Source organism: Carcharhinus amblyrhynchos, chromosome 5 (genome assembly GCF_965287045.1).
Source record: "Carcharhinus amblyrhynchos chromosome 5, sCarAmb.v2.hapA, whole genome shotgun sequence".
NCBI classification, from domain to species: domain Eukaryota; kingdom Metazoa; phylum Chordata; class Chondrichthyes; order Carcharhiniformes; family Carcharhinidae; genus Carcharhinus; species Carcharhinus amblyrhynchos.
The window spans coordinates 91,510,260-91,535,002 of record NC_137328.1 but is presented as its reverse complement, the minus strand read 5'-3'; the positions used below and the strand labels follow the sequence as shown (position 1 = coordinate 91,535,002).

Here is a 24,743-nt window from a genome sequence, read left to right as displayed (position 1 = left end):
TACAGTTGCAACATGATGCTGCGGCTCCTAAATTCAATCCCCCTACCAATAAACGCCAAGACACCGTATGCCTTCCTAACAACCCTATCTACTTGACTCCCAACTTTCAGGGATCTATGTACACATACACCTAGATCCCTCTGTTCATCCACACTATTCAGAGTCCTACCGTTAGCCCTATACTCTACACTAGCTTTGGAATTCTTATGGGTGAGGCAAGGTGCCCTTTGGTGGAGCAAAGGTGTCTTGTGTGGTAGGCCAGGTGGCCTATGGGAAAATAAGGTATCCATTGGAATTATTAAAAGTAGTAATAAATCTACATATAAAGCGAATGTGTGCAACTTATTAACCGTCAAGTTCAAAGGAAGCTATGAATCTGTCAAGGTATTTAAAAGTTCTGCCCTTTAAGTCCTTAGAAAAAAAGTTCGAAGTGTTTAAAAAAAAAAGTGATTATTTATATTTCATTTTGCCTGTTGACGTAAGCATGACTTTTCATTACTGGATTAGTACTGAGACTGAATTTGTAAACTGCCATTTCATAGTTTGATTGACAGTTCCAAGTAGTTATAGATTCTTTCGTAGTGAGACTGTTGCTTCCAATTCTAGCTATATGCAATTGTGCACTTGAATGAAATGTTTGTTGTTATAAACCTTTAGAAAGAATCATAGAGATCATAGAAACCCTACAGTGCAGAAACAGGCCATTTGGCTCAATGAGTCTGCACTGACCACAATCCCACCCAGGCACTACGCCCATATCCTGACGTATTTACCTGTTAATCCCTCTAACCTACACATCTCAGGACACTAAGGAGCAATTTTAGCATGATCAATTAAACTAACCCACACATCTTTGGACTGTGGGAGGAAACCAGAGCACCCAGAGGAAACACACGTAGGCAGGAGGAGAATGTGCAAACTCCACACAGACAGTGATCCAAGCTGGGAATCGAACCCTGGCGCTGTGAAGCAGCAGTGCTAACCATTGTGCCACTGTACTGCTGTTACTTAGCTGAAAGAATGTAAATGCAGCAAATGGGTTTTATAAATTAGTTTTTTGTTTGTAATATAATGAAGTCTACAATAGAAATTTACAGCTTTATCTTACTGATGAATGCTCTTGGTCCATACTAGGTGAGTTAGCGTGGTCAATGTAAGGGAAAAATGGGTAAAAGGGGGCATAGATTGACATGGATTCCAACTTTGATACAGGAGCTATGAAGTGTCAAGAGTGGTGGGCGGAGGAACATATCTTGGCATGTATGGTATTAGGGGCCATAGGAATTGCTTAGTGTACATACCTTGGTATGGGAGCATTAGAGTCCATGGCAGGCAAGTGTGGGCATGAGGTGGCATGGGTTGAGATGGATGGGGCATTAGGAAGTGGGTGAGGGTTATAGAGGGTGAAGGATGTGGGCTGGAGAGCTGCTTCAAGTTTTATTCTTTATTTTTAAAGTTTGGACTTTGTGTTGAATCCCCAAAGCAGGCCTTCTGCCAAGAGCACCACCACACTTGGTAGCCTCCTTTGTTCTTCTGGGGTCATCCACCCTGACTTCTAATCCAGATCAATCCAGAATGAAAATCTGACACCCAGGCAATGAATTATAAAGGTCAGCTTCATGGAGCTGGGATTTTTCCAGTCTCTGCACACTTTACCTGGTAGTGAGAATTTGGCCCACATAATTATTGCTCAATTAGTCTAACATCAGTTTTGGGTTAGTTCTTAGAATTCATTGTTGAGGAGCAAATTACTGGCGTTTTGAAATATATGAGTCAATCAAGTGTAACCTGTGTATATTTATTAAAAGCAAGTCATGCTTGACAAATTCAATAAAGAGGTGTATTGAGAAGTCAGGTTGTTAAAAAGGATGCAGTAGACGCCGGGGTCAAGCTTGTACAGGAATGTTCCCATAATTTTGCCAGAATCCCCGATAAACAGAATAAACAGTTTTCTTTGGAGTTCCATCTTCAAAGTTGGGGGCAGGACATCAGGGAACTCCCAGAAATTCTATCTCCTTACGTATATGGATTTTGAGAAGGTTTTTCATAGGAAGCTTTCTCCAGGCATATGGTGCAGGAGGCAGCATGGATAGAAAGTCGGTTGAGACACGAGAAAAAGGGAGTTAGTTTTCATTGTTACTCTGCTGGAAAAAAGAGTTTGAAATGATGTATCTCAGCTGTGCTGCTTTTGTTCACTGTGTATATATGGATGATTTGGCCTTTGGGCATGATGAGAACATTCTCAAAATGTGGGTGACAACAGAAAAGCAGGGAATTTCCCATCCCAAAGGATCATATTGGAATTCAAAACTGTTATGGTCTGTTCCTCTCTCTAAAAAAGGGTTTTTCAAGCCCTTTATCGACAAGTGAGGATGGCTGAGGTAGTAGGTGGGTGGGGAGGAAAGGCATGTAGTGAGTCACATTAAAAAAACTAGACAATTACAGGCTAACACGCTGATCAGAGAATCATTGAATCCCCACAGTACAGAAGAGGCCATTTGGCCCATCACATCTGCACCAGGGAACTAGCCTGCACTTCAAGTAGTCTGAGTCTTTGACCACCTGAACTGGTAGACAGCCAGCACCTGTAACAATGCAGACTGAAGTGATGATTCACAGGATGATGCTGGAAATGAAAAACTGCAGTTATGAAAAGAAACTTCACATTGTCTGGTACTGGTGCAAAGGTATTTATGGATTTGTGAACTAGCATCAGGAAAAAATGACCACACGAGCTACTGGATTACTGAAAACGATAAACTAAAGGATCGAGAAATGAGCCTTGGGACTGACTGTTGCCCATTTTTGGTCTGGCCAACATTTGACTACATGAGTTTCACACTTGCCTTTAACACAACTAGAAATGGGCGATAAATCAATGTTCCCCATCACTCACGAGCCAGATTTTTAAAATAACATTAAATAAATGTGGGTTTCTGACTGCTCCTCCAACCCAGTATACTTAATCACATCTGTGGAGGCACCCTTTTAATTGACTGGCCTTCTGGAAAATTCAGCCTCCAAGCCAGTTACTCACTGACAGGGCTATGGTCCCCACATCCTGTCAAAAGCTAAGTGGAAAAAAATCGTCCCAGTGGCTCTGCAGAAAATAGTAGCATAAAGTTGAATCACTGGATGACTTCCCCTGAGCTCATTGTTAGTGGAACAGAATCTCATGCCATGGACGGCATAACACATCACCAGGGTGTCTTTGTGTGCCAGCTGTCGCCAACATATTTTTCCCTCTAACCTAATCATCATATCAACTATTGCTAAAGCTGGCCTCTCAACAGCAGCCAACTTGTAAATGGGCAGCTTGAGGCCTCTGTTCTGTGTCATTAATTTTTGCTAAGTTAATTTTCTTCACAATGATTAAGTACGATGAGTAATGAAAATATACCCAGAAACAGTTTATTTTGTCCATGTGGATGTGGGTGTCGCTGGCTGGCCAGCTTTTATTGTTCATCCCTGAGGGCATTTAAGAGTCAACCACATTGTTGTGGGATTGGAATCACATGTAGACCAGGTAAAGACGGCAGATTTCCTTCCCTAAAGTGAACCAGATTGGCTTCATGGTCATCGTTAAACTTTAATTCCAGAATGTTCTTTAATTCAAATCTCGCCATCTGCTATGGTGGGATTCAAACCTGAGTGTCGGGAACATTACCGTGAGTTTCTGGATCACCAGTCCAGCGACCCACAAGACATAAAGAGGATAAGTTCAATTCCAGAATGGCAGACCATATAGAATTCCTCATTGTAAACAACACTACTGCAGGTCCAGGTATTATCTGCCCATGGGGTATTGATGTCATGAGTGTAATGCCACTAGAAGCAATGCGATGCAATCAAATTTAACCCAAAAAAGCACTTGCGTCCACTTCTAAGCCAACAATTATGGACAAAAACTGAGTAAGTTGATATGTTTTAACTAATAGGATCTTGCATCTTCAACATAGAGGAAATTAAGATAAGGTCATTTCATAAAGTCATCGAGGTTTATAGCATGGAAACAGATCCTTCAGCCCAACTAGTCTCCTACGCTAATCCCAATTGCTTGCATTTGGCCTATATCCCTCTGTACTCATCTTACCCATGTAACTACCTAAATACTTTATAAAAGACAATATTGTATCCACCTCAACTACTACCTCTGGCAGCTTGTTCCAGATACCACCCTCTATACGAAAAAATTGACCCCTCGACACTTTTGTATCTCCCCTCTCATCTTAAACCTATGCCCTCTAGTTTTAGACTCCCTTACCTTTGGGAAAAGATATTGATTATTTAGCTGATTTGTGCCCTTCTTATTTTATAGACTTCTATAAGGTCATCTCTCGGCCTCCAACATCCCAGAGAACAAAATTCTAGTCTATCAGCCTCTCCTTATAACTCAAGCCATCAAGTCCCGGTAGCATCCTAGTAAATATTTTCTGCACTCTTTCTAGTTTAATAATATCCTTTCTATAATAGGGTGACCAGAATTGCAAACAGTATTCCAAGTGTGACCTTGCCAAGTTGAAATGTCTTGTACAACTTCAAGACTTTCCAACTCCTGAGTTCAGTGTTCTGACCAATAAAACCAAGCATGCCAAATGCCTTCTTCATCACTCTGTCCACCTGTGACTCCACTTTCAAGAAGTTATGAACATGTACCGCTCGATCTCTTTGTTCGACCATTAACTGAATAGGTCCTGCCCTGGTTCAATCTACCAAAATGCATCACCTCGCATATGTCTAAATTAAATTTGTTAGCCCACTGGCCCAATTGATCAAGGTCCTGTTGCAATTGGAGAAAACTTTCTTCACCGTCCACAGTGTCACCAATCTTTGCGCCATCTGCAAACTTAGTAACCATGCCTCCTATATTCTCGTCCAAATCATTAATATGAATGACAAATAACAGTGGACCCACCACTGATTCCAGAGGCACACTGGTCACATGCCTCCAGTTTGAAAAACAACCCTCAAAAACCCTCCGGCTTCTGTTAAGAAGCCGATTTTGTATCCATTTAGATACCTCAGCTTGGATCCCGTGAGATTTAACCTTATGCAACAACCTACTATGCGGTACCTTGTCGAAGGCCTTGCTAAAGTCCATGTAGACAACATTAACTGCACTGGCTTCTTGGTTACCCCTTCAAAAAATTCAATCAAATTTGTAAGACATGATGTTCCACTCTCAAAGCCGTGCTGACTGTCGCTAATCAGTGCTTGCATCTCTAAATGCCTGTAGATCCTATCTCTCAAAATACCTTCCAACAATTTACCCAACACGGCTGTGAGGCTCACTGGCGTGTAGTTTCCAGGCTTTTCCCTGCAGCCCTTTTTAAACAAAGACATAACATTTGCCACTCTCCAATCTTCAGGCACCTCACCCGTGACTATTAATGATCCAAATATCTCGGCTAAGGGACCCGCAATTTCCTCCCTCGCCTCCCACAATATCCTGGGATACACTTCATCAGGTCCTGGACATCATTTTGAATGTGTTACCTGTAGGAATGTCATGTTGAGTTCTGTTCCCTCATCACTGATATTTCAACAATCTTAGGACTAGGAAGAGATGGATAAAGTCAGATATCCATTCAGCCATCTGTTCGCGTTTATTCGAGATGCACTTGTGCAGGACTGACATGGTGAGTCCTCAGTCTCCTCAGAAATCAACTGGCATGCGAGCAAGGATGCTGCACATTTTTCACTATCGACTCAATGACTTATTGCACTGTTGTACAAGCCCCTCTTCACCCAGTCTGGCATAGCTTTACACCGGGTACTTGAGATAACACCTGGGATGAAGGGTGGAATTTGCTAACGTGGGATTTTCCGGCCATGGAGCAAAATGGTGACTTCAGCTCTCACGTCAGAAGTTTGTGGATTCAATCCCACTGCAGAGATTTGAACACAAAAATCTAGGCTGACTCTCCAGGGCAGTGCAGGAAGGAAGGCAGGTATGTTGGAAGTGCTGTCTTTTGATGAGATGTTAAAAGGAGTTCTCATCCTTCTCTCAGGCAGATGTTATCAATTATGGAGATGGCAATGAAGAGGCAGCCAAGCACTGTTTCTAAATGCATTTTAGAAGTAACCGAACAGAGACAGTAAGAGAGGCCATTTCTTGATCTGCTTTGGTTACAACTGCACAGGTAAGAGTCAAAACAAGTGCTGGCAATACCATTGGACAACAGAGGGAATAGGTTGAGGAGCATGTGGGGCTAACCATGCCAAAAGCTGTAGAAATCAATTGCTTGATAGGCAAGGCATGTGGCAGGGGAATAAGTATGAAGTTTTGATTTATTTATTTACTTGTTCATGAGATATGGGCAGCAGTGGCTAGGCCAGCATCTATTGCCCATCCTTAATGCCTTGAGGTGGTAGTGTGCTGCCTTCTTTAACTGCTGCAATCCATGTATTGTGGGTGCTGTTAGGGAGTTCCAGGATTTTGATCCAGCGACGGGGAAGGTACAGTGATATAGGATGCTGAGTGACCTGGAAGGAAACTTGCAAGTGGTGGTGTTCGCACACATCTGCTGTCCTTGCCCTTCTAGGTGACAGAGGCAGAGTTTGCAAGCTGCTGTCAAAAGAAGCCCTGGTGAATTGTTGCAGTGCATTTTGTAGATGGTTCACACTGTTTTCACTGTGCAACAGCGGTGGAATGAATGGATGTTGAAAGTGGTAATGGGCTGCTTTGTCGTGGTTGGTGTTGCGTTCCGGAGAGTTGTTGGGAGCTGTATGCATCCAGGCAAGTGAAGAGTATTCCATCACACTCTTGTGCCTTTTAGATGGTGGACAGGGGAACCAGGAGGTGAGTTACTTTCCATAGAATTCCCAGCATTTGACCTGCTCTAGCAGCTACAAAATTTATATGGAGAATGCAGTTCAATTTCTGGTCAATGGTAACTTTCGGGATGTTAGTTTTGATTTGATTTATTATTGTCACATGCATATGTATGCAGTGAAAGGTATTGTTTCTTGCATGTTGTATAGGCAAAGCGTACCGTACTTAGAAAAGGAGAGAGTGCAGAACATAGTGTTACAGTCGTAGCTAGGATGTAGGGAAAGATCAACTTAATACAAGGTAGGTCCACTCAAAAGCCTGATGGCAGCAGGGAAGAAATTGTTTTGAGTCGGTTGGTAGGTGCCCTCAGACTTTTGTATCTTTTTCCCGACAGAAGAAGGTGGAAGTGGGGGTGATTCTCCCAAAAAAATTCTAAGTGCTGAATTGCGGAAAAATAGTATAATTCATGACTTTTTTCTCAGCGGAAGTTCAGAACCTCCCTGATCGCAACACCCCACGGCCTGATCATGGCCCGCACAAGCATTCCCAAGCCATTCCCGGACCAGCCCTGACACCGTCCTGTCTCGGAACACCGCAATCTCCAGCAGCTTCCCTCCCACCCTGCTCCCACTCCAAGCAGTAGCCCCTAGGCCCCGCCCACAGTAGGCCCCCCGGCACTGTCCTTGGTCCTGTCCCCTTGGCACTGCCTGATGCCTGGTGGGCAGTACCAAGGCGTCCTCTGGGCATGGGCACTTTGTCCCTTGGGCAGTGCCGGGGGCACAGGCTGGCACTGCCAGTGTGCCCATGCCTGGGTGCACCACCTTTCCTGCTGCCCAACCCCTTTGGGGGGCCCCAATTGCCTTCCCTTCACTCTGGCGGGGTCTCCCGCTAGTTACCCGAAGGTGGGGAGCTACTCTAAAATCTGCCGGAATGAAGTGCTCCTGGCGGTGTGGGAAATGCTATCGCACCCGGAAAATTCAGTCCCATGCCCAATAATCCCATAATAATCTTCCCGCCAGTTTCCAGTGTGGTCTCGACCGTGCCTACTCTCCGGCTGTTGGAGATGCCCATGCGTCGGGAATGCTTGCGCAAATCCCACAAAATGGCTGACATGTGCATCTCCCAACCCGAATTGCCAGAAAAGTAATGCATTGGGTCCTTGATTATGTAGACTGCTTTTCCGAGAAAGCGGGAAGTTCAGAGAGAGTCAACAGATGGGAGGCTGGCTTACATGATAGACTGAGCTTCATTCATGACCCTTTGAGGTTTTTTTATGGTCTTGGACAGAGCTGGAGCCATACCAAACTGTGAGGCAACCAGGAACAATGCTTTATGGTGCACCTGTAAAAGATGGTGAGAGCTGTAGCGCCCAGGCCAAATTTCCTTAGCTTCCTGAGAAAGTAGAGGTGTTTATGAGCTTTCTTAACTATAGCATCGGTGTGGAGGGACCAGAAGAGGTTGTTGGTAATCTGGACACCTAAAAATTTGAAGCTCTCGACAATTTCCTCCACATCCCCAATTGATGTAGACAGGGGCATGTCGTCCACTACACTTCCTGAAGTCAATGGCCATCTCCTTTCTTGTTGATATTGAGGGACAGAATATTATTGTGGGGGATTATTATAGTGGGGGATCCAGTGATGCTAATGCCATTGAACGTCAAGGGGAGATAATTCTCTTTTGTTAGAGATGGTCATAGCTTGGCATTTGTATAACACTGATGTTACTCAGATGATTGGATCATCTATTACTGGTAAGCAGCTCTTTTGTATTGGTCATTGGAGGTGAGAATGGAGGGACAGATAAGAGGATTTTCAAGGCATTAGAGAATAGAAGTCCAGGATTATCGTTGTTCTCCTCGATGTTCCTGGGAGCAGTGAGTAGTTTCGGACTTGGAGAGTGCCATGTGGTATCTAGCCTATTATAACTACGGGTTCCAATCTGTGGAGCATAGAGAGGTCTAGCATAATGCAGGCAGTTTTCAGTTATTTGGCTACTTCCTTTCCTCAGCTGGTCTTACCAGAGCCTCCTGTTTCTGCAGTCAGAATTACCCTGGAATCTTTCCAAACATCATGCTGCTTGCTCCTCTATTTATGGCCTTAGATACATTCCATTTCATCCATGATGCATCATAATTCCATGCCCAATATGCACCATCCTCCAACCAGTTCCACCCAAGTCTAAAATCTTGTACGCAGAACAACATCCCCATTTATCATTTTCTTGATTAGAATTCATCTGGACCCTCACTCCATGCGAGGAGCAGCTACCGTAACTGTAATATTTAAAGCTTATTTAAGATCAGTTCTGACCATAAAACTGAGCTTAAAAGACAACAGTAACACTCATTCTTACTCTCATTTGATTTAATCATTATTTTTTTTCTTACTGATAGCTTCTATGATTACCTGGTTAGACATATCAATGAATCAAACTGCTTTGCAATATTGGATAGCTACAGCTTTATTTTAAAATACGACATTTACTATTTGGAGAATATAAAAATAAATGTTCAGTAAAATCACTATTGATAATTTATGTGCAATCTTTAACAAATTGGCTTGTAATCCTGCTTTTATTGTCTGGGTGCCATTTTCGTAATCAAATCATGACAGTGATTAATACTGTGGAACCGTATGTTAGGACAACAAAAAGGCAGACAACATGTTAATTTATCGGTTCAAATGATTGAATTTTAATTCTATGGTCTTTTAAAAATACATCACTGCCACATTAAATAACTGACTGTTTTAGGGCCCCACTATTTCACATTTTATTGTAGTCAGCATCCAGGACGCAAAAGTTGCAAATTATGTTTTAGACTGTCCCTCATTGTACGCCCATCTGTTACCTGAATCCATGGCCATCTGTCGTTCTCTGCGGCAGTCCAAGCGTTTACAAGACCTTTCTTATTCAGCCTGGCATAGTATGGGTACCACTTCTGCAAGCCAAACAGAGCACGGTGTGTTGAGGATGCAGATATCTGCTGGTTGGATATAATCCCTCCCTCCATTCCTAATGGTCCTGAACATTCTGTGGGCAAAAAAATAGGAAAGCTATTGTTATTAATATCAAACCGATAAGAATGAGTTCAAAAGGGAGACAAAGAAATTAGTGTAATGTAAAGCTAAATTGATTATTTTAAAGATCTTCCATTATATCAAAGCTATTAATTGAAACCCAGTTGACTGCTGTTCAGCCACATTGTTGCAAGAATTTGCATTGAGTATTTACAGTACAGCTATGCATTGCTGTTCATTCATGAATAAACTTTTTTATTATAGAATCCCTACCATTACAGAAGGAGGCCATTTGGCTCATTGAGCCTGCGCCCACAACAATCCCTTCCAGGCCCTATTCCCAACCCCATGTATTTACCCTCTTAATGCCCCTGACACTAAGTGGCAATTTAGCATAGCCAATCCAACTAACCTGCACATCTTTGGACTGAGGAAGCCGGAGTACCCAGAGGAAAGCAACACAGACACTGGGAGAATGTGCAAATTCCAGACAGTCCCCCAAGGCTAGAATCAAACCCAGTTTCCAGGTGCTGTGAAGCAGCAGTGCTAACCGCTGTGACTTTTCTCTGACCATGCTCCATGGTTAAAGAAAATCCATTGCCACTTTCCCAGTGAATTTCCAGGGATGGCATTCTGGTTAGCACTGCTGCCTCACAATGCCAGGGACCCGGGTTCGATTCCTGGCTTGGGTCACTGTCTGTACGGAGGTTGCATATTCTTCCTGTGTTTGTGTGGGTTTCCTCTGGGTGCTCTGGTTTCCTCCCACAGTCCAAAGATGTGCAGGTTAGGTGAATTGGCTGTGCTAAATTGCCCTTTAGTGTCAGAGGTGCTAGCAAGGGTAAATGTGTGGGGTTGCGAGAGTAGGATCTGGGTGGGATTGCGATTGGTGCAGACTCGATGGGCCGAATGGCAGCCTCCTGTACTGCAGAATTCTATGAATTTTCCATTTGGGCACAAATTTGGGCAGGATTTTCCTGTGGGCTTTCAAATCATGCAACCAGGTTCAGGGAGGTGTCAGAGGGCCACATCATGTGGGAAATGGTCACTCATCTGTGATTTTCCCTGAATTGGTGACCAGAGGACAGACAGAATTCTTGAAGTTGGCGGTGACATTGGGAGACTTGCCAGCTTGACAGCAACAGCAGAATGCCTTTAAGGTTAGTCTGGGAGAGTGTGCTTCAAAATGGAGGCACCAGCTCTCCAACCTTCTTCAAATCTAAACTAAAATAATGATTTTACAATCGGGCATTATTGTGGAAAGTGAACCTTTCCACATGATGGTCTATAGCTGCTGCTGGACCCAAGCAGGCAGAGAAGGTCCTTGAGTCTGTCGTAGGAGTTGCATCCCCTACTCTGCCACCAGGAGGCTGCCTCAGACCTCTGTCCTGTTTCCTGTCACCACCTGGGGAACCTAGAAATCAATTGGAAAATCATAGTTGGCCTCATCAATAGACCTCTCATTAGCCTAGGAGACAAATCACCACCCAACTTGTCCAGCCTCTCCAACGTGAGAAGGGGCCAGCACACAGGCTGGCAATGTGATGTTCCACATCACCTTGCCTTCATTTCTGTTTCCAATGATCAATACATCTGCATCACTCAGCCAGCAGCATTCCCTGACACTCAGTACTTGTGACTAAATCCTGATTCTCTAGCTCACCCTCACACATCTACCAATGTTGCCACATCACCTACTGCTGTATCCCTAAGTCTTCAGTTCAATGATGGCAGGGACATCACCCAAACACAGACTGGCACAATCACTGACATTCCCCATCTTGAAGCACAGAGTGATGCACAATAGAAGGGAACGTAGTAGAGCTGGAGGGGGCAAGGAAGGAAATGGATCTCAGCACCATAGAACCAGCTGCCATAGAGTTTCTGTTAACTGACATCACTAGGTTTGGCAGCATCTTCCTGCCTTACCTGCTTCTCAACTCCCTGCTATCTGGCATGAAAAGAAATCAACAGATGGCATACCATTGAACTCTTGCACTCCATTCCAATCTCATTCCTTCACACTAACCTTTGCCTTTTGATTTTCAACTTTCAGATGCACAGAAATCACCGCCTGCCGAGCCACAGCTGTTCCCAAAGGAAAGGGCAGAGAAAGAGCACAGCACTGATCTAACACTCACAGCCATCAGTTCAGATACTGGCGCTACAAGGATCTGGAAGGGTATTAAGGAATTAGGATCAGCACATGGTGTGTGACAAGGCAAAAGTGGGTTGCACTCAGGCTAGAGGTAGGGGATGCTCTGTTTCACTGGACAGAAAGGTTGTAGATGAGTTCTGCTGCAGAACTCAGAGGAGAATCTTGATGCAATGGGTATACAGAAAAGCATTGCTTGACATGCTCACCAAGATGCTGGGTACATTTGCTGATCTGGCATATGACCCTGTGTCACTGTCACAAGGAGAATGAGGCTGAGGGCAAGATGTCATCCTTGTCCTCTTCACAGCCTTCCATCTCCCTGCTGTGCTACAGCTCCAGAGGCATTGCACCGAAAGCCCCCAAATCTGTTGTAGCCTTTGTGTAGACAAGTTGTCCACTCCTCTGTCCTCTCTCTGAGCATTCTACAGAAACTTCCGTCAAGTCTCAAAACACATAGCACCATCCTCACAAAAAACTCTCAACTATATTTGGACATTTTGCAGGAGTAGAACTTCTGCAAAACACTTTAACTGCACGTTGCGTGCCTTACTGTCTACACAGAACTGGTGTGAGCTCAACTTGCAGCTTTAGATTTAAGCTGAATGGTACAAATGTTTGTTCAATGATCCTGCGTGATTCAAATAAGGAAGTCCAAAGGCATATCAGCCTGATTGTGGGATGAAGAGAGAGAGCTACTTTACGTGCTTCCAGCACACACATTGGACAGCCATGCAAAATATCCTTCTCAAACAGGCCATATAGTGCTAGAGGACTATATAGTGCCAGGAGGGTGCAAAACTTGTGTAACTACTGTGGAAACCAAATTCATGTCTGGAGTGTTTGAAGTGGTACAAGCCTAACTGTTTACTGTATGAACGTATTAACGAGAGGACAATGAAGAAGACAACAGCAGAGGAAAATTGAAATCAATAAATCTCATGTGGCATTCCTGATGAGAAATGATTCTGATAGCTAACTACTCAGATAAATCTTAACTTATCCTATGTCTTTGGGTTAGGAATTTAAATAGGCAAATTCTCATAATTAATATGCATATGAATTCCTGAGGTTAATAAGAGGTTAATTGTAACTGCATGTAAATGTCTGGCTTCTAGAATTTGGCAAAGGCCAGGTTCAAGGTTATATAAGCCAGTAAATGATTATGTCTCTGTTTGAAATATGCTTGAAACAGTTTGAAATCCTGTTTTAGTATGAAGTAGCATGCACCACAAACAAAATTCAGAAAGGAGTGGACGACTGACTAAAGTAAGAAAAAGGCACCAGAGAAGGGTGTTTAAAAACTAGAGTTTATCCGAATGAGGTGTGTGATTTGTTGAACAGTACACTTTAATAAATACAGTCCAGAATGCCATTTGTTCCTTTTAGGTTTCTCCCACATTTCTCTGTTCCTACGCTCCATTGAAAATTTACCATTTAAGGAATATCTCCATTGTCTAATCTTTTACCCAACGCACTACTTCAAATTCATTTTGGTTGCAACATATCATCCCACTCCTCAGATGTTTTACATTTCCTGCATTCTTTTTCAAATTGCCATGTCTTTTAATCCCATATTAACAAAATTTTAACACCCAAATCATTTACATGCAAGAGAGACACTTATAGAGATCCCCAGCATTAGTCAGTTTAGTAGATGCCCTTTACAAATCCACGGCATCAGTCCTTGATTAGCTCATACCTTTAAACAACCATTTATTACAGTCGCTAGCAGTTTTCAGATTATTCATGTGAGGCTAACTGGTCTATAATTACTCTAATAATCACTCTGCCTTTTTTGAACTGTGGAGTTGCTTTTGACACTTTCTATTCCTTTCATATGATACCCTTCTCAAAACAATTTTGGAAAATTATAGATGGTACCTGTTATTACTTCACAGACTTCTCTCAGTATTGAGAGGTGTATGGCATCTGAGCCTGATGAGTTACCAATGTTAATTTTAATGAACTCTTTCAATATTTCCATCAGTCAGACTGTACTGTATATCCTTGTCCAGGAGGACCCCCTTCAGCCTTTGTTGTTAATACACAACCTAAACAATGTTAAGCCTTCGCTGTTCTTTATTCCTACATGTTCTGACCAATGTCTCGATAATGCTTTTGTTAATTATATGACTACAAATGTCTTTATCTCCTTGTATGTTGATCGCCTTTCCTTCACATTATTTCTGGTTCTTTTCTTTTCCATTTTTAATTCATTGCTTTTGTTTTGACTCTGGTTTTCATTCTATACTCACTAGTTTAATTTTATCACAGATCCCATTCAGCAGACTAATTTGCTCCAATCTCTCTTTTTGTCTACTGAACTGTGGAATTAAAACAACCCTCTATTCTTGTCTCTAATTAGTACCATACCCAGCTCACATATAACCTTCTTATCACAGATCTACTATTTAATATTCCAAGAGCTAACTTGGTTTAGGTTCCCTTTCCATCAGAAAGTAGTTCCATTCCAGTCCATCAACTTCATTCTCTTAGAATGTTTGACTATAAAGCCAAAGTGATTAATGTCTTTCTGTTCAATGGTCAGACATTTGCTCCTTTCCATTATTCAGAATCACCTTTCAAATACATGACTGCTACTATCTAGAAGGACAAAGTCAGCAGATGCATCGGAACACCACCACCTAAAAGTTCCCCTCCGAGTCACTCATGATCCTGACTTAGGAATATGTTGTCGTTCTTTCATTTTCACTAGGTCAAAATCCTGGAACTCCCTCCCTAACAGCACTGTGAGTGGACATACACCACCTGGACTGCAGCAGTTCAAGAAGGCAGCTCACCTGTCTACACTTCCCGCTGCCTCGGAAAAGCAGCCAGCATAATTAAGGACCCCACACACCTCGGGCATACTCCTTTCCACCTTCTTCCATCAGGAAAAAGATACAAAAGTCTGAGATCATGTACCAACCTGCTCAAGAACAGCTTCTTCACTGCTGCCATCAGACTTTCGAATGGACCTACCTCGTACTAAGTTGATCTTTCTCTACACCCTAGCTAGGCCTGTAAAACTTCATTCTGCACTCTCTGTTTTCCTTCTCTATAAGCGGTATGCTTTATCTGTATAGCGTGCTAGAAACAATACTTTTCACTATACTAATACATGTGAAAATAATAAATCAAATCACCAACTTCTCAAGGGCAATTAGGGGTGGGCAATAAATGCTGGCCTCACTAGCGGTGCCCACATCTCATGAATTAATGTTTTTCCATTCATCATTTTTATGGTTAAATTCTTTCATTATTTGTAGTTCGATTCTGCAAATTTTTCAGAATTAATGACAAATTTATCACTTTCTATAATGGTCTACAATGGGCTTCCAATATTGTCACAGTCCTTCATTTCTCATCTTAATCCTGGAAGGCTCAAACCTCAATTCGAACCAAACCCATCTGGCTGGAATAGGCGACTTTGATTCTGATGCCTGATTCACATTCTGCCCATTCTTATTCTTCACTGAGCCTGTTTGGTGGGCCTGAATGTCACTTACATAATCACCCATTTGTTCTAATACTGCAATTGTTTATGAACTTTCTCCTCTTTTTCTTCTGTTTTCTCTCTCTCATTGGATCTTACAGTCAGTAATGCTCAATTCTCAGTGTTGCTCTATTCAAAGCCAAGCAATGGTATTTCTGAGGAGGGTAAAATGACTGAAGACTGACTGAATAAATATGGGCCTGCAGAGGTCTTCTTGAAATTAACAGCAGGTCCTCTTTACCATTTATTTGAAATTATTTCCGTCCTGCGACCAGCTAATGTGACAATCTAACTGGTTGCTGGATGCACAAAGCAGTGACAGAGGGCCGTGGCTGGGCATCCTTGAGGGTCAGCTCCTGACACTTTGTGGTGATAAGACTTTGGGTATGGGAATGGGGAACAGAGAAAGAGATTGGCCATCTTGGCAGTGGGACAGAGTTGGATATTGGTGTTGCAGGGGACTAATTGCCAGCACCGATGAAACAAAAGGCTTCATTGAGAGGAGGGTGGTGAGCATTTCTTCCCCTTCTGGCCTGCAAAGGGTGCAGACAAACACCTCAGTTTCACTGCTGGAATTCCTGACTCATGGAAAACACACACAATGTTTTAAATGGGGTTCCTAATTGCACTGTGCCAGTCTCAAGTGCCCACATTGCTTACATTTGACAATATAAAATCTGTGGGTATTAAACAATGTTTGAATGACATGTTGTGGATGCGTTCTTTAAATGCACCATCCTCCCTGCCTCACATGTATATTGTGTGGATAAATGTCAAGGTCACACTTCTGTCCATGATCGGTCTGGACCGAAAGCAAGCATGACATTCAAAAGCAACAAATCTGATCCAGGCTCATTAAAGATTAAGATTCCTAGCAGGTAAATTGTAGAATCTGTTCCAGTGGACAGATGAGGATGATGAATGATTACAGCGGCAAATTAGAATGAATGGCATTGAATGTAAACAAGTGCAGAAAATCACCAATTTGTACTGACGAATGTTTACTGCTCCTTACAGATTGAGAAGTGCAGGGTAGAGTTATTTTTCACTCTAAATGGAAAATTACGCTATTTTTTCTTTAAGCAATGAAAGAATTGGATGCTGAACCATTTTAATATATGTTAACCATGTTTTAAATGCATTTGTTCTTTGCGTATTAGATATGGCTTTCAAATAATACCAAACATCCCTTTTGTCTTTGCTTCTGTGCTCCCATTCTTAAATTAAAACAGACTTGAAATATTTATTATGAATGTTTGTCATTTTTTTAAAAGAACAGATTGCTTGTTAAATTCGCTGGAATTTGAACAAATGCATACGTATCTTTTCTACCTCAAAAACATGTGTGCGCTCCTAACATTTGTATGGTATTAACATTCAATGATGTAACCATCACCGAATCTCCCAACTGTCTACACCCTTGAGGTTGACCAGAAACTAAACTGGACTCACCACTTAAATACAGAGGCTGGGAATACTGCAGCGAGTAACTCACCTTCTGACTCCCCAAAGCTTGTCCACCACCTACAAGGCATAAGTCAGGAGTGTGATGGAATACTCCCCACTTGCTTGTATGGGTGCAACTCCAACAACACTCAAGAAACTTGACACCATCCAGGATAAAGCAGTCCACTTGACTGACACCACATCTACAAACATTCACTCCCTCTACCACTGACGCTCAGTAGCAGCAGTGTGTACTATCTACAAGATGCACTGCAGCAATTCACCAAAGATCCTTAGACAGCACCTTCCAAACCCACAACCACTTCTATCCAGAAGAACAAGGGCAGCAGATACATGGGAACACCAACACCTGCAAGTTCCCCTCCAAGCCACTCATCAGCTTGTCTTGGAAACACATCGCTTTCCTTCGCAGTTGCTGGGTCAAAATTCAGGAATTCCCTCCCTAACAGCATTGTGGGTCATCCACAGCACATGGACTGCTGTGATTCAAGAATTCAGCTCATCATCACCTTCTCAAGGACAACTAGGGATGGGCAATAAATGCTGACCAGCCAGCAACGCTCATGTCCCATCAATGAATTAAAGAAAATGAAAAGGAACCCAAAAGTTTTCTACCAGCATATAAACAGTAAGTGGCTAGTAAGAGGTAAAGTGGCTCCTATTTGGGTTTGTGATGATGCTATACATTTTGAGTGGCAGTGTAAAGCTAAAATACCCAATGACAACTTTGTATTGTTGTTTACTAAGGAAGAGGAAATGGATAAAATGTCAATAGAAACTGAGATAATAGGAGAAATAAACAGGGTGTAAAATGAAAAGGAAGAAATATTGGAAAGACTGGCTCGCTGGAATTCTATTGCCCCACCCACATATTCTGGAATTCAAACGAGTGGAGGTGGGGGGGAACAACGGAAATATCTGTTGACCTTGAGCAGGAGTTTCTGGCCTTGCTCAACGAAGGCTGTAAAATCCTACCCACAATGCTTAGTGTAGATAAGTCACCTAGCCCAAATGGCTTGCATCACAAGTTGCTAAGGGAAGTGGGGTGGAGATAACAGAATGTTTTGCCATAATTCACCATTCTTCCACTGATATGCGGGGGGGTAAAGGGGTGCGGTAGGTACTAAATATTTGGAGAGTGGCAAATGCGATAACCTTAATCAAGAAAGGATGCAAGGACATGCTTAGCATCTGCAGGCCAGTTAGTTTAACATCAATTGCTTTTAAAAATAATAATCAGAGAAAAATTTGACAGGCACTTGGAGAGATTTGAGTTAATTAAGGAGAATGGATTTGTAAAAGGCAGATTATACGTGACCAATCCAACAAAGTTATAATGAAGTAACAGAAACGGTTGATGAAGGAAATGTGGTGGATGATGTCATGATGAATTTTAATAAACTGTTTCACAAAAAGTTCACAATTGTTTCATTAAAAAGCTGATCAACAAAATTAAGGAATAAAGTCTGAAAGCATATGAATACTTTACTTTATTCAGTGTGGTATTGAATACAAAATCAACAATGTAATGGTTAGGCCACATGTGGAATTTCGTGTACAGTTCTGATCACCACATTGCAGGAAGGACATATCTGCTCTGGAGAGAGTGCAGAGATTTACAAAAATGTTGCCAGGACTTGAAAATTGCAGCAATGAAGAGGGATTGGATAAACTAGGGTTATTTTCCTTAGGACAAAGGAAACTGAGGGGTGATCTAATTAAGGTGTACAAAATTGAGGCACTTAGATAGGGTAGATAGGAAACACATTTTCCCCTAGCTGAAAGTTATCAAGGGGCATGAATTTAAGCTGACTAGTAAAAGAATTAGAGAGAACATGAGGGAACTCTTTTTAACAGAGTGGTGGGTGTCTGGAATTCGCTGCTTAAGTTAGTGGTTGAGGCTGAAATACATTTAAAGGGTATTTGGATTTGCATTTGAAGTGCTGTAACCTTCAAGAATACAGATCAGTTACTGGAAAGTGGAATAAAAATAAGTGACTAGTTTCTTTTACCTCTTTTTTGGTTTGCACGAAAAGAAGGGTTGAACAGCCTCTTTCTACAGCATAACATTTCTATGGTTTACAGTTCAACAACATTGCATCTATTTCTGGTCACCACACTTTAGGCAGGATGCAAGGGTCCTGGACAGGGTGCAGAGGTGGTTTACCAGAATGGTTCCAAAAATGGAGCTTCTCAGGTTAGGTTAGAAAAGTTGTTTTCCTTGGAGCAAAGGTGATTGAGGAGAGATTTTGTCGAGACGTACAAGCTTATGACAGGTTCAGATAAGGAAGACAAGAAAAAATCTTTTCCATTAGCTGATGGTGCAAGATGAGAGGGGTACAGATTAAAGCTACTGGACAGGTAATTCAAGGGAACTCTGAGAAATAACCTTTTCACACAGTGAATGCCCATTATGGGAGTGAAAGCATGAACCATCAAGAAAATTGGATGGGCATTTGAAATAAATAAACTTGCAGGACAATGGGAATAAAATGGATGAGTGAGATTGACTAGATTGCTCCTTTGAGAGCCAGCATAAACTCAATGGGCCAGATAGTCTGTTTGCCATAACTGACTCGATCCTATCTCCCCTCCTGCCCTTTCGAAGTGCATCTTCCTGTTTCCTCAATCCTATTCCCATACCCAACTTCTCTCCTAGCCTCTAAGTTAGCTAATATCATTAACGTTTGTCTCTCTCAGGGAGTTGTTCCTCTATCCTTTAAATCTGTTTATCGCTCTCTGCCACCCTATCCCTGTAAGCCCACACAGGGGAATTTCACAGTAACTTCATTGCAGTGTTAATGTAAGCCTTACTTGTAACTAATAAATAAGCTTTATTTATTTACCAGAGCAAATCCACCATCCTACACATCTTCGGACATTAAGGGGCAATTTAGCGTGACCAATCCACCTAGCATGCACCTCTTTGGACTGTGGGAGGAAACCGAAGCACCTGGAGGAAATCCAAGCAGACACGGGGAGAATGTGCAAACTCCACACAGACAGTCAGTCACTCAAGGCCAGAATTGAACATGGGTTCCTTGCACTGTGAGGCAGCAGTGTAAACAACTCTGCCAACAATGCACCCTTATGTCCCCATCTCCTGAGCAGGCTTTCCATTTTCTTCACAAACCGGGCATGCTTTTAATGAGCTTCCGAAGTTCTGCACCATTAGATAAAAATAGTGTATTAAATGGCGAACCCAACCTCAGAGGGACAGGTTTATATTTTATACACTAGGCGTTCTCAACTTGCACAATGTGACTGTGGAGGAAAATCAGATTTCCTTCAAATAAATCCTAGGTGTGGCCATTTGCAGACCAAAATGCTCATCCACACCCAGATGAACGTTTGGCTTCATGTTTCAATCCCTCCAATCAGGTTTCTGTCTCTGTCACCTTCCTAAAACACCACTTATCAAAATTACAAATGGCATCCGATGTGAGTGTGACAAAGGTAAACTTTCTGTCCTCGTCCTTCTCAACCAGTCTGCACCCTTTGACGTGGCTGAGCTTTCCATCACCCTCCAATGTCTGTCCATCACTCACTAGCTGGGTGGGACTGTTCTCACCTCACTCCATTATTATCTGTTTACTTGTAACCAGAGTATCACTTGCAATGGCTTCTCTTCCTGCTCCCACAGCATAACATTTAGTGTCCCTCAAGGATTTATATCTGCCTCCCCACCCTATTTTTCATCTGCCTGCTGCCCCTTGATGACATCAGCTAAAAATATATCACCCGACTTTGCCCCATCTCAATTCATTTGCTGTGTGTTGACAAGAGCTTATTTTCGCTGGGTACTAGAAATATAAAGGCATGAAATTTGTAGACAGTGCTGAGACCAATTTAAAATAATGAGTCTCAAAAATCCATGGAGAAAAATATCATTATAAGCTATTGCCTGAATTATGAGCTAAGAGCAAAGGGGAATCTTAAATCACAATATTTTGAGATGGAACAGCTAACGTGAACCTCTGTTGTTCCCTAAAATGAGAAGCACCTGGAGAGTTGGAGCCAACAAAGTGACTGTCACTAACCATACAACCCCACCAAACTAACCATCAACTTGGTCACCAAAGCCTACACAGCTCACTTGAGATAGCTGCTAATGCCCTCCTCCATTGAGCCATCACTTAGCTAATTGGAGCCAATTATGTCTCTATTCTTCCTTCCACATCTTCCTACTCTCCCTCTTTCCCTATCTCTTTCCTTCATCGACCTGCTCCTTCCCCTCCTTTTGCCTCCTCATAACCCTTCCAATTTTTTACCTGTCTTCTTATCCCTTCCTCACTCTCTGTCCTCTTCGTTTACTCTCCCTTTCCTTCCATTCCCTTTTCCCTCTCCACATATCTGCCTATCCACTATCAACCTGCTTATTCCTTCCCACATCCTGCTTCTTGGTCCAATTAAACTAACTGCTGCCTTCCTCAGTCTGCTTGACCAAAATGCAACATCTGGTCTTGACTCTCTAGGGCATCCTATTGAAGTCATATTGCTCATAAAATCCACGGAATCCCTACAATACAGAAAGAGGCCACTCAAAACATCGAGTCTGTACCGGCCACATACCACCCGTAACTTATTCCTGTAACCCCACACACTTACACTACTAATCCCCCGACACTTGAGTCAACTTAGCACCGCCAATCAACCAAATCTGCCCATCTTTGGAGTGTGGGAGGAAACTGGAGCATCCAGAGGAAACCCACGCAAACATGGGGAGAACGTGCAAACTCCACACAGATGCTGGAATTGAACCTTGGTCCCTGGGCATAGTGAGGCAACAGTGCTAACCACTGTGCCACTTTTTCCATTCTTGGAATATTTACAGGAGTGCTGTAATTTTAATCATTCAAAAAAACACATTACTTACTGTACTGGCAGTTTCTGCCCATGAATTCTCCTGGACACTCGCAGGAATAGTTTGCAATGAGGTCAGTACAAATACCGCCATTTCTACACGGCTCAAACTCACATTCATTTATATCTGCGAGGACAAAAAAAACAATTCAGCTGAGGGCAATTTTTGCGTGCAATAAAACATAACATCGTTTATCCATAAGGATTTATCAATTGTTGCAATGCATCTGATGTGATATATCCTTTTCGATGTGTCACAATCAATAAACGCAGTATTTTAGATAAAGCTGCGCCAACTGCAAGATCCTCTGTGACTCCATTTCAATGAAGTCAATAAGAACAACGGCACCATCTGGTTTGCAAACTGTTTGAATTGATCATTCAATAGGTTCTCATCATTATACATTTCTTCCCATATCTCCCGATTAGTGCAGTTCTATACAAAGCTGCCCCTCTCTCTCCCTTCCCTGTCTTTGCCACCTACCTCTCTTTCAGATGAAACTTTACACAGATCATTTGCTTTGATTGAATGTCCAAGGTTGCTGGGGCCACCATGCTTTTATGCGAGTGATTTGAACAATATAGAGTAACTATGTTTCCCCACACTGATGGTGATTATCATTAAAAGCCTCAAGACGTTTTCAAGCCATCCTTGTGAAATTATCAGCATGCAGCACAGAAACAGTTTATTTTCTGCAGGTATTTCTTTTAAACACCTTGCTCTACATAGATAAATAATTTTAATATAAAAGAGGGATTTTGGCCTCCCTGTGGCATCTTTCTCACGGCAGGAGGCTCACTGGTGGCAGAATCTTCTGGTCCCGCTGCTGTCAATGGGGATTTCCCATTGACTGCACCCTATGCTGCCAGGAAACTCGTGGCACGAGTGTGCTGGTGGTAGGACCAGAAGATCCCACAGGTGGGAACAGATTCTTGTATTGGTGTTTCTCTGACCAAAAATAACCTCTCAGAGAAAAAAAGATTTGTGAGATTTGTTTAGCTTGGTACTTCTTACCTAGCTAAGTCATTTAGCATTACACCAAAGTTACACACACAAAATATTTGTATATGTTTAGAGATGACACAGGATTGACAATATTTTTCTCTTCAAACACAAGCTTGTAGCAGAGATACTGGCAATATATGCAAAACATTTCCTAGAAGAATACATCCTTTGGAGAAATACAACAGAAAACATGTTCCAATAACATGCTGTGAATCTCTACTGCACCATGAGATCTCTTCACACAGAAGGCAAAGTAAATAAGTAACATTAAAGCTGAACTCAACATTATCTCTTTTGCTCAGACTAGCACTCTGTTTATCATTTTTTGTGTTTAGGACCATGTACAGTTATCAGTCTGGATTATGCTCAATTTCTAGATGCTTTGTTAAGTGATTAGTAAACTGCTCAATACTTGAGAGGGGGTGATTCTCTCGCCCAATGCACCCTGGCTGGAGAATTGTGTGTGTTGGGTCAAACATGATTTGTGCCAGGGAGAACCCCTTTTAAAATTCTCTCTAGACACTCTGTGGTGATGTAATCTGGTTCATGTCCTTTCTGGGGACACTCTCCCTTTGCACACTGATAACACCATCCTGGCAGTGCCATCCTGGTAGCACCATAGTGGGAAAATCCCCAACCCTTGATGCCAGATGGGCATCTTTCCCCCATTACAAAATGTCGCATACACCACACTACGCCGACATGATGGTGAACCTATCCAACCTCACCACCACTGGGGCATCAAGGTACTGGGGTATCAGGAAACCACCCCATCCCTCCCAACTCCCGCTTCCCCAATCATCATCATTGGGCCACCCCATCCCACAAGTGAGGGATACATTGCTATGGAGTTGCCTAAGGCCCTGCTCCTTTAGACAATTCCTTCAGGCCCTGAGCCCTTCAGGCACTCCATTCAGGTGCCTCCCTCTTCAGGCACCCTGTGCAGGTCCTGCCCCTTCAGGCACTCCTTCAAGTCTCACCACATTCAAAAAAACAAAGTTTATTTATTAGTGTCACAAATAGGTTACACTGCAATGAAGTTACTATGAAAATTCTCTGTTTGTCACACTCCAGCACCAGTTTGGGTACACTGAGGGAGAATTCAGCATGGAGAATCCACCTAACCAGCATGTCTTTTGGACTGTGAGAGGAAATCGGAGCACCCGGAGCAAACCCATGCAGACAAGAGGAGAACATGCAGACTCCACACGAACAGTGACCCAAATCGGGAAGTGAACCCAAACCCCTCATGCTGTCAGGCAGGAGTGCTAACCACTGTGCCACCGTGTGTCCACCCTTCAGGCACACCCTTCAGGTCCTGCCCCTTCAGGCTCCAACCCCTTCAATTCCGGTCTCTATCAGACAGCCCCTTCAGACCCCACTTCTTGCCAGTGCCGCCCTCGCAGCCAAGCAATGCCACCCTAGACTACTACTGTCAAGGTGCCAGGGGCAACACCAGGGCACTGCCCATCCATGTCACTGATCACCTAGGGCTACAATGGCCTCCGAGCCCCTAGTGTGGCCATCATGACTGTTCTCCATTTGTGGAGACCAGTAGTGATTGCCAATGCTTTCCATTGCACCAGCAAATCAGTGAATACCGGAAGCCAGGTGAATCCGGCTAAAATCCAAAAATGCATATTTAAACTCCGATTTAAATATGCTCATCTGGTCAACTTTGTGAGTCATAGAATCTTCATCTGATGAAAAGTCTGTGATTCAGAACATTGGCTCTGTTTCTCACCTGAGGCAAGGTGGCAAAGTAGTTCGCGCTGCTGTCTCAATGCCAGGGACCCGGGTTAAATTCCAGCCTCAGACGACTGTCTGTTTGGAATGAGCACATTCTCCCCGTGTCTCTGTGTGTTTGCTCCGGGTATTTTGGTTTCCTCTCACAATCCAAAAATATGCAGATTAGGTGGATGGGCCATTGTAAATTACCCCTTAGTGTCCAAAGATATGTA

At 42.8% G+C, this 24,743-nt stretch overlaps 1 protein-coding gene across 5 annotated transcripts in view; it reads right to left on the bottom strand.

Annotated features, from left to right (window-relative positions):
• The window catches only part of LOC145343177 (EGF-like repeat and discoidin I-like domain-containing protein 3), a 239,480-nt gene that overhangs the window by 96,837 nt on the left and 117,900 nt on the right, over positions 1-24,743 (bottom strand). For all 5 annotated transcript variants that reach the window (XM_080189170.1, XM_080189171.1, XM_080189172.1 and 2 more), the window contains 2 exons: positions 21,790-21,903; positions 9,627-9,808 (listed from right to left, as the gene is read on the bottom strand). In XM_080189170.1, the coding sequence (XP_080045296.1) occupies positions 9,627-9,808; positions 21,790-21,903 (296 nt within the window). The remainder of the gene's footprint in view (positions 1-9,626; positions 9,809-21,789; positions 21,904-24,743) is intronic.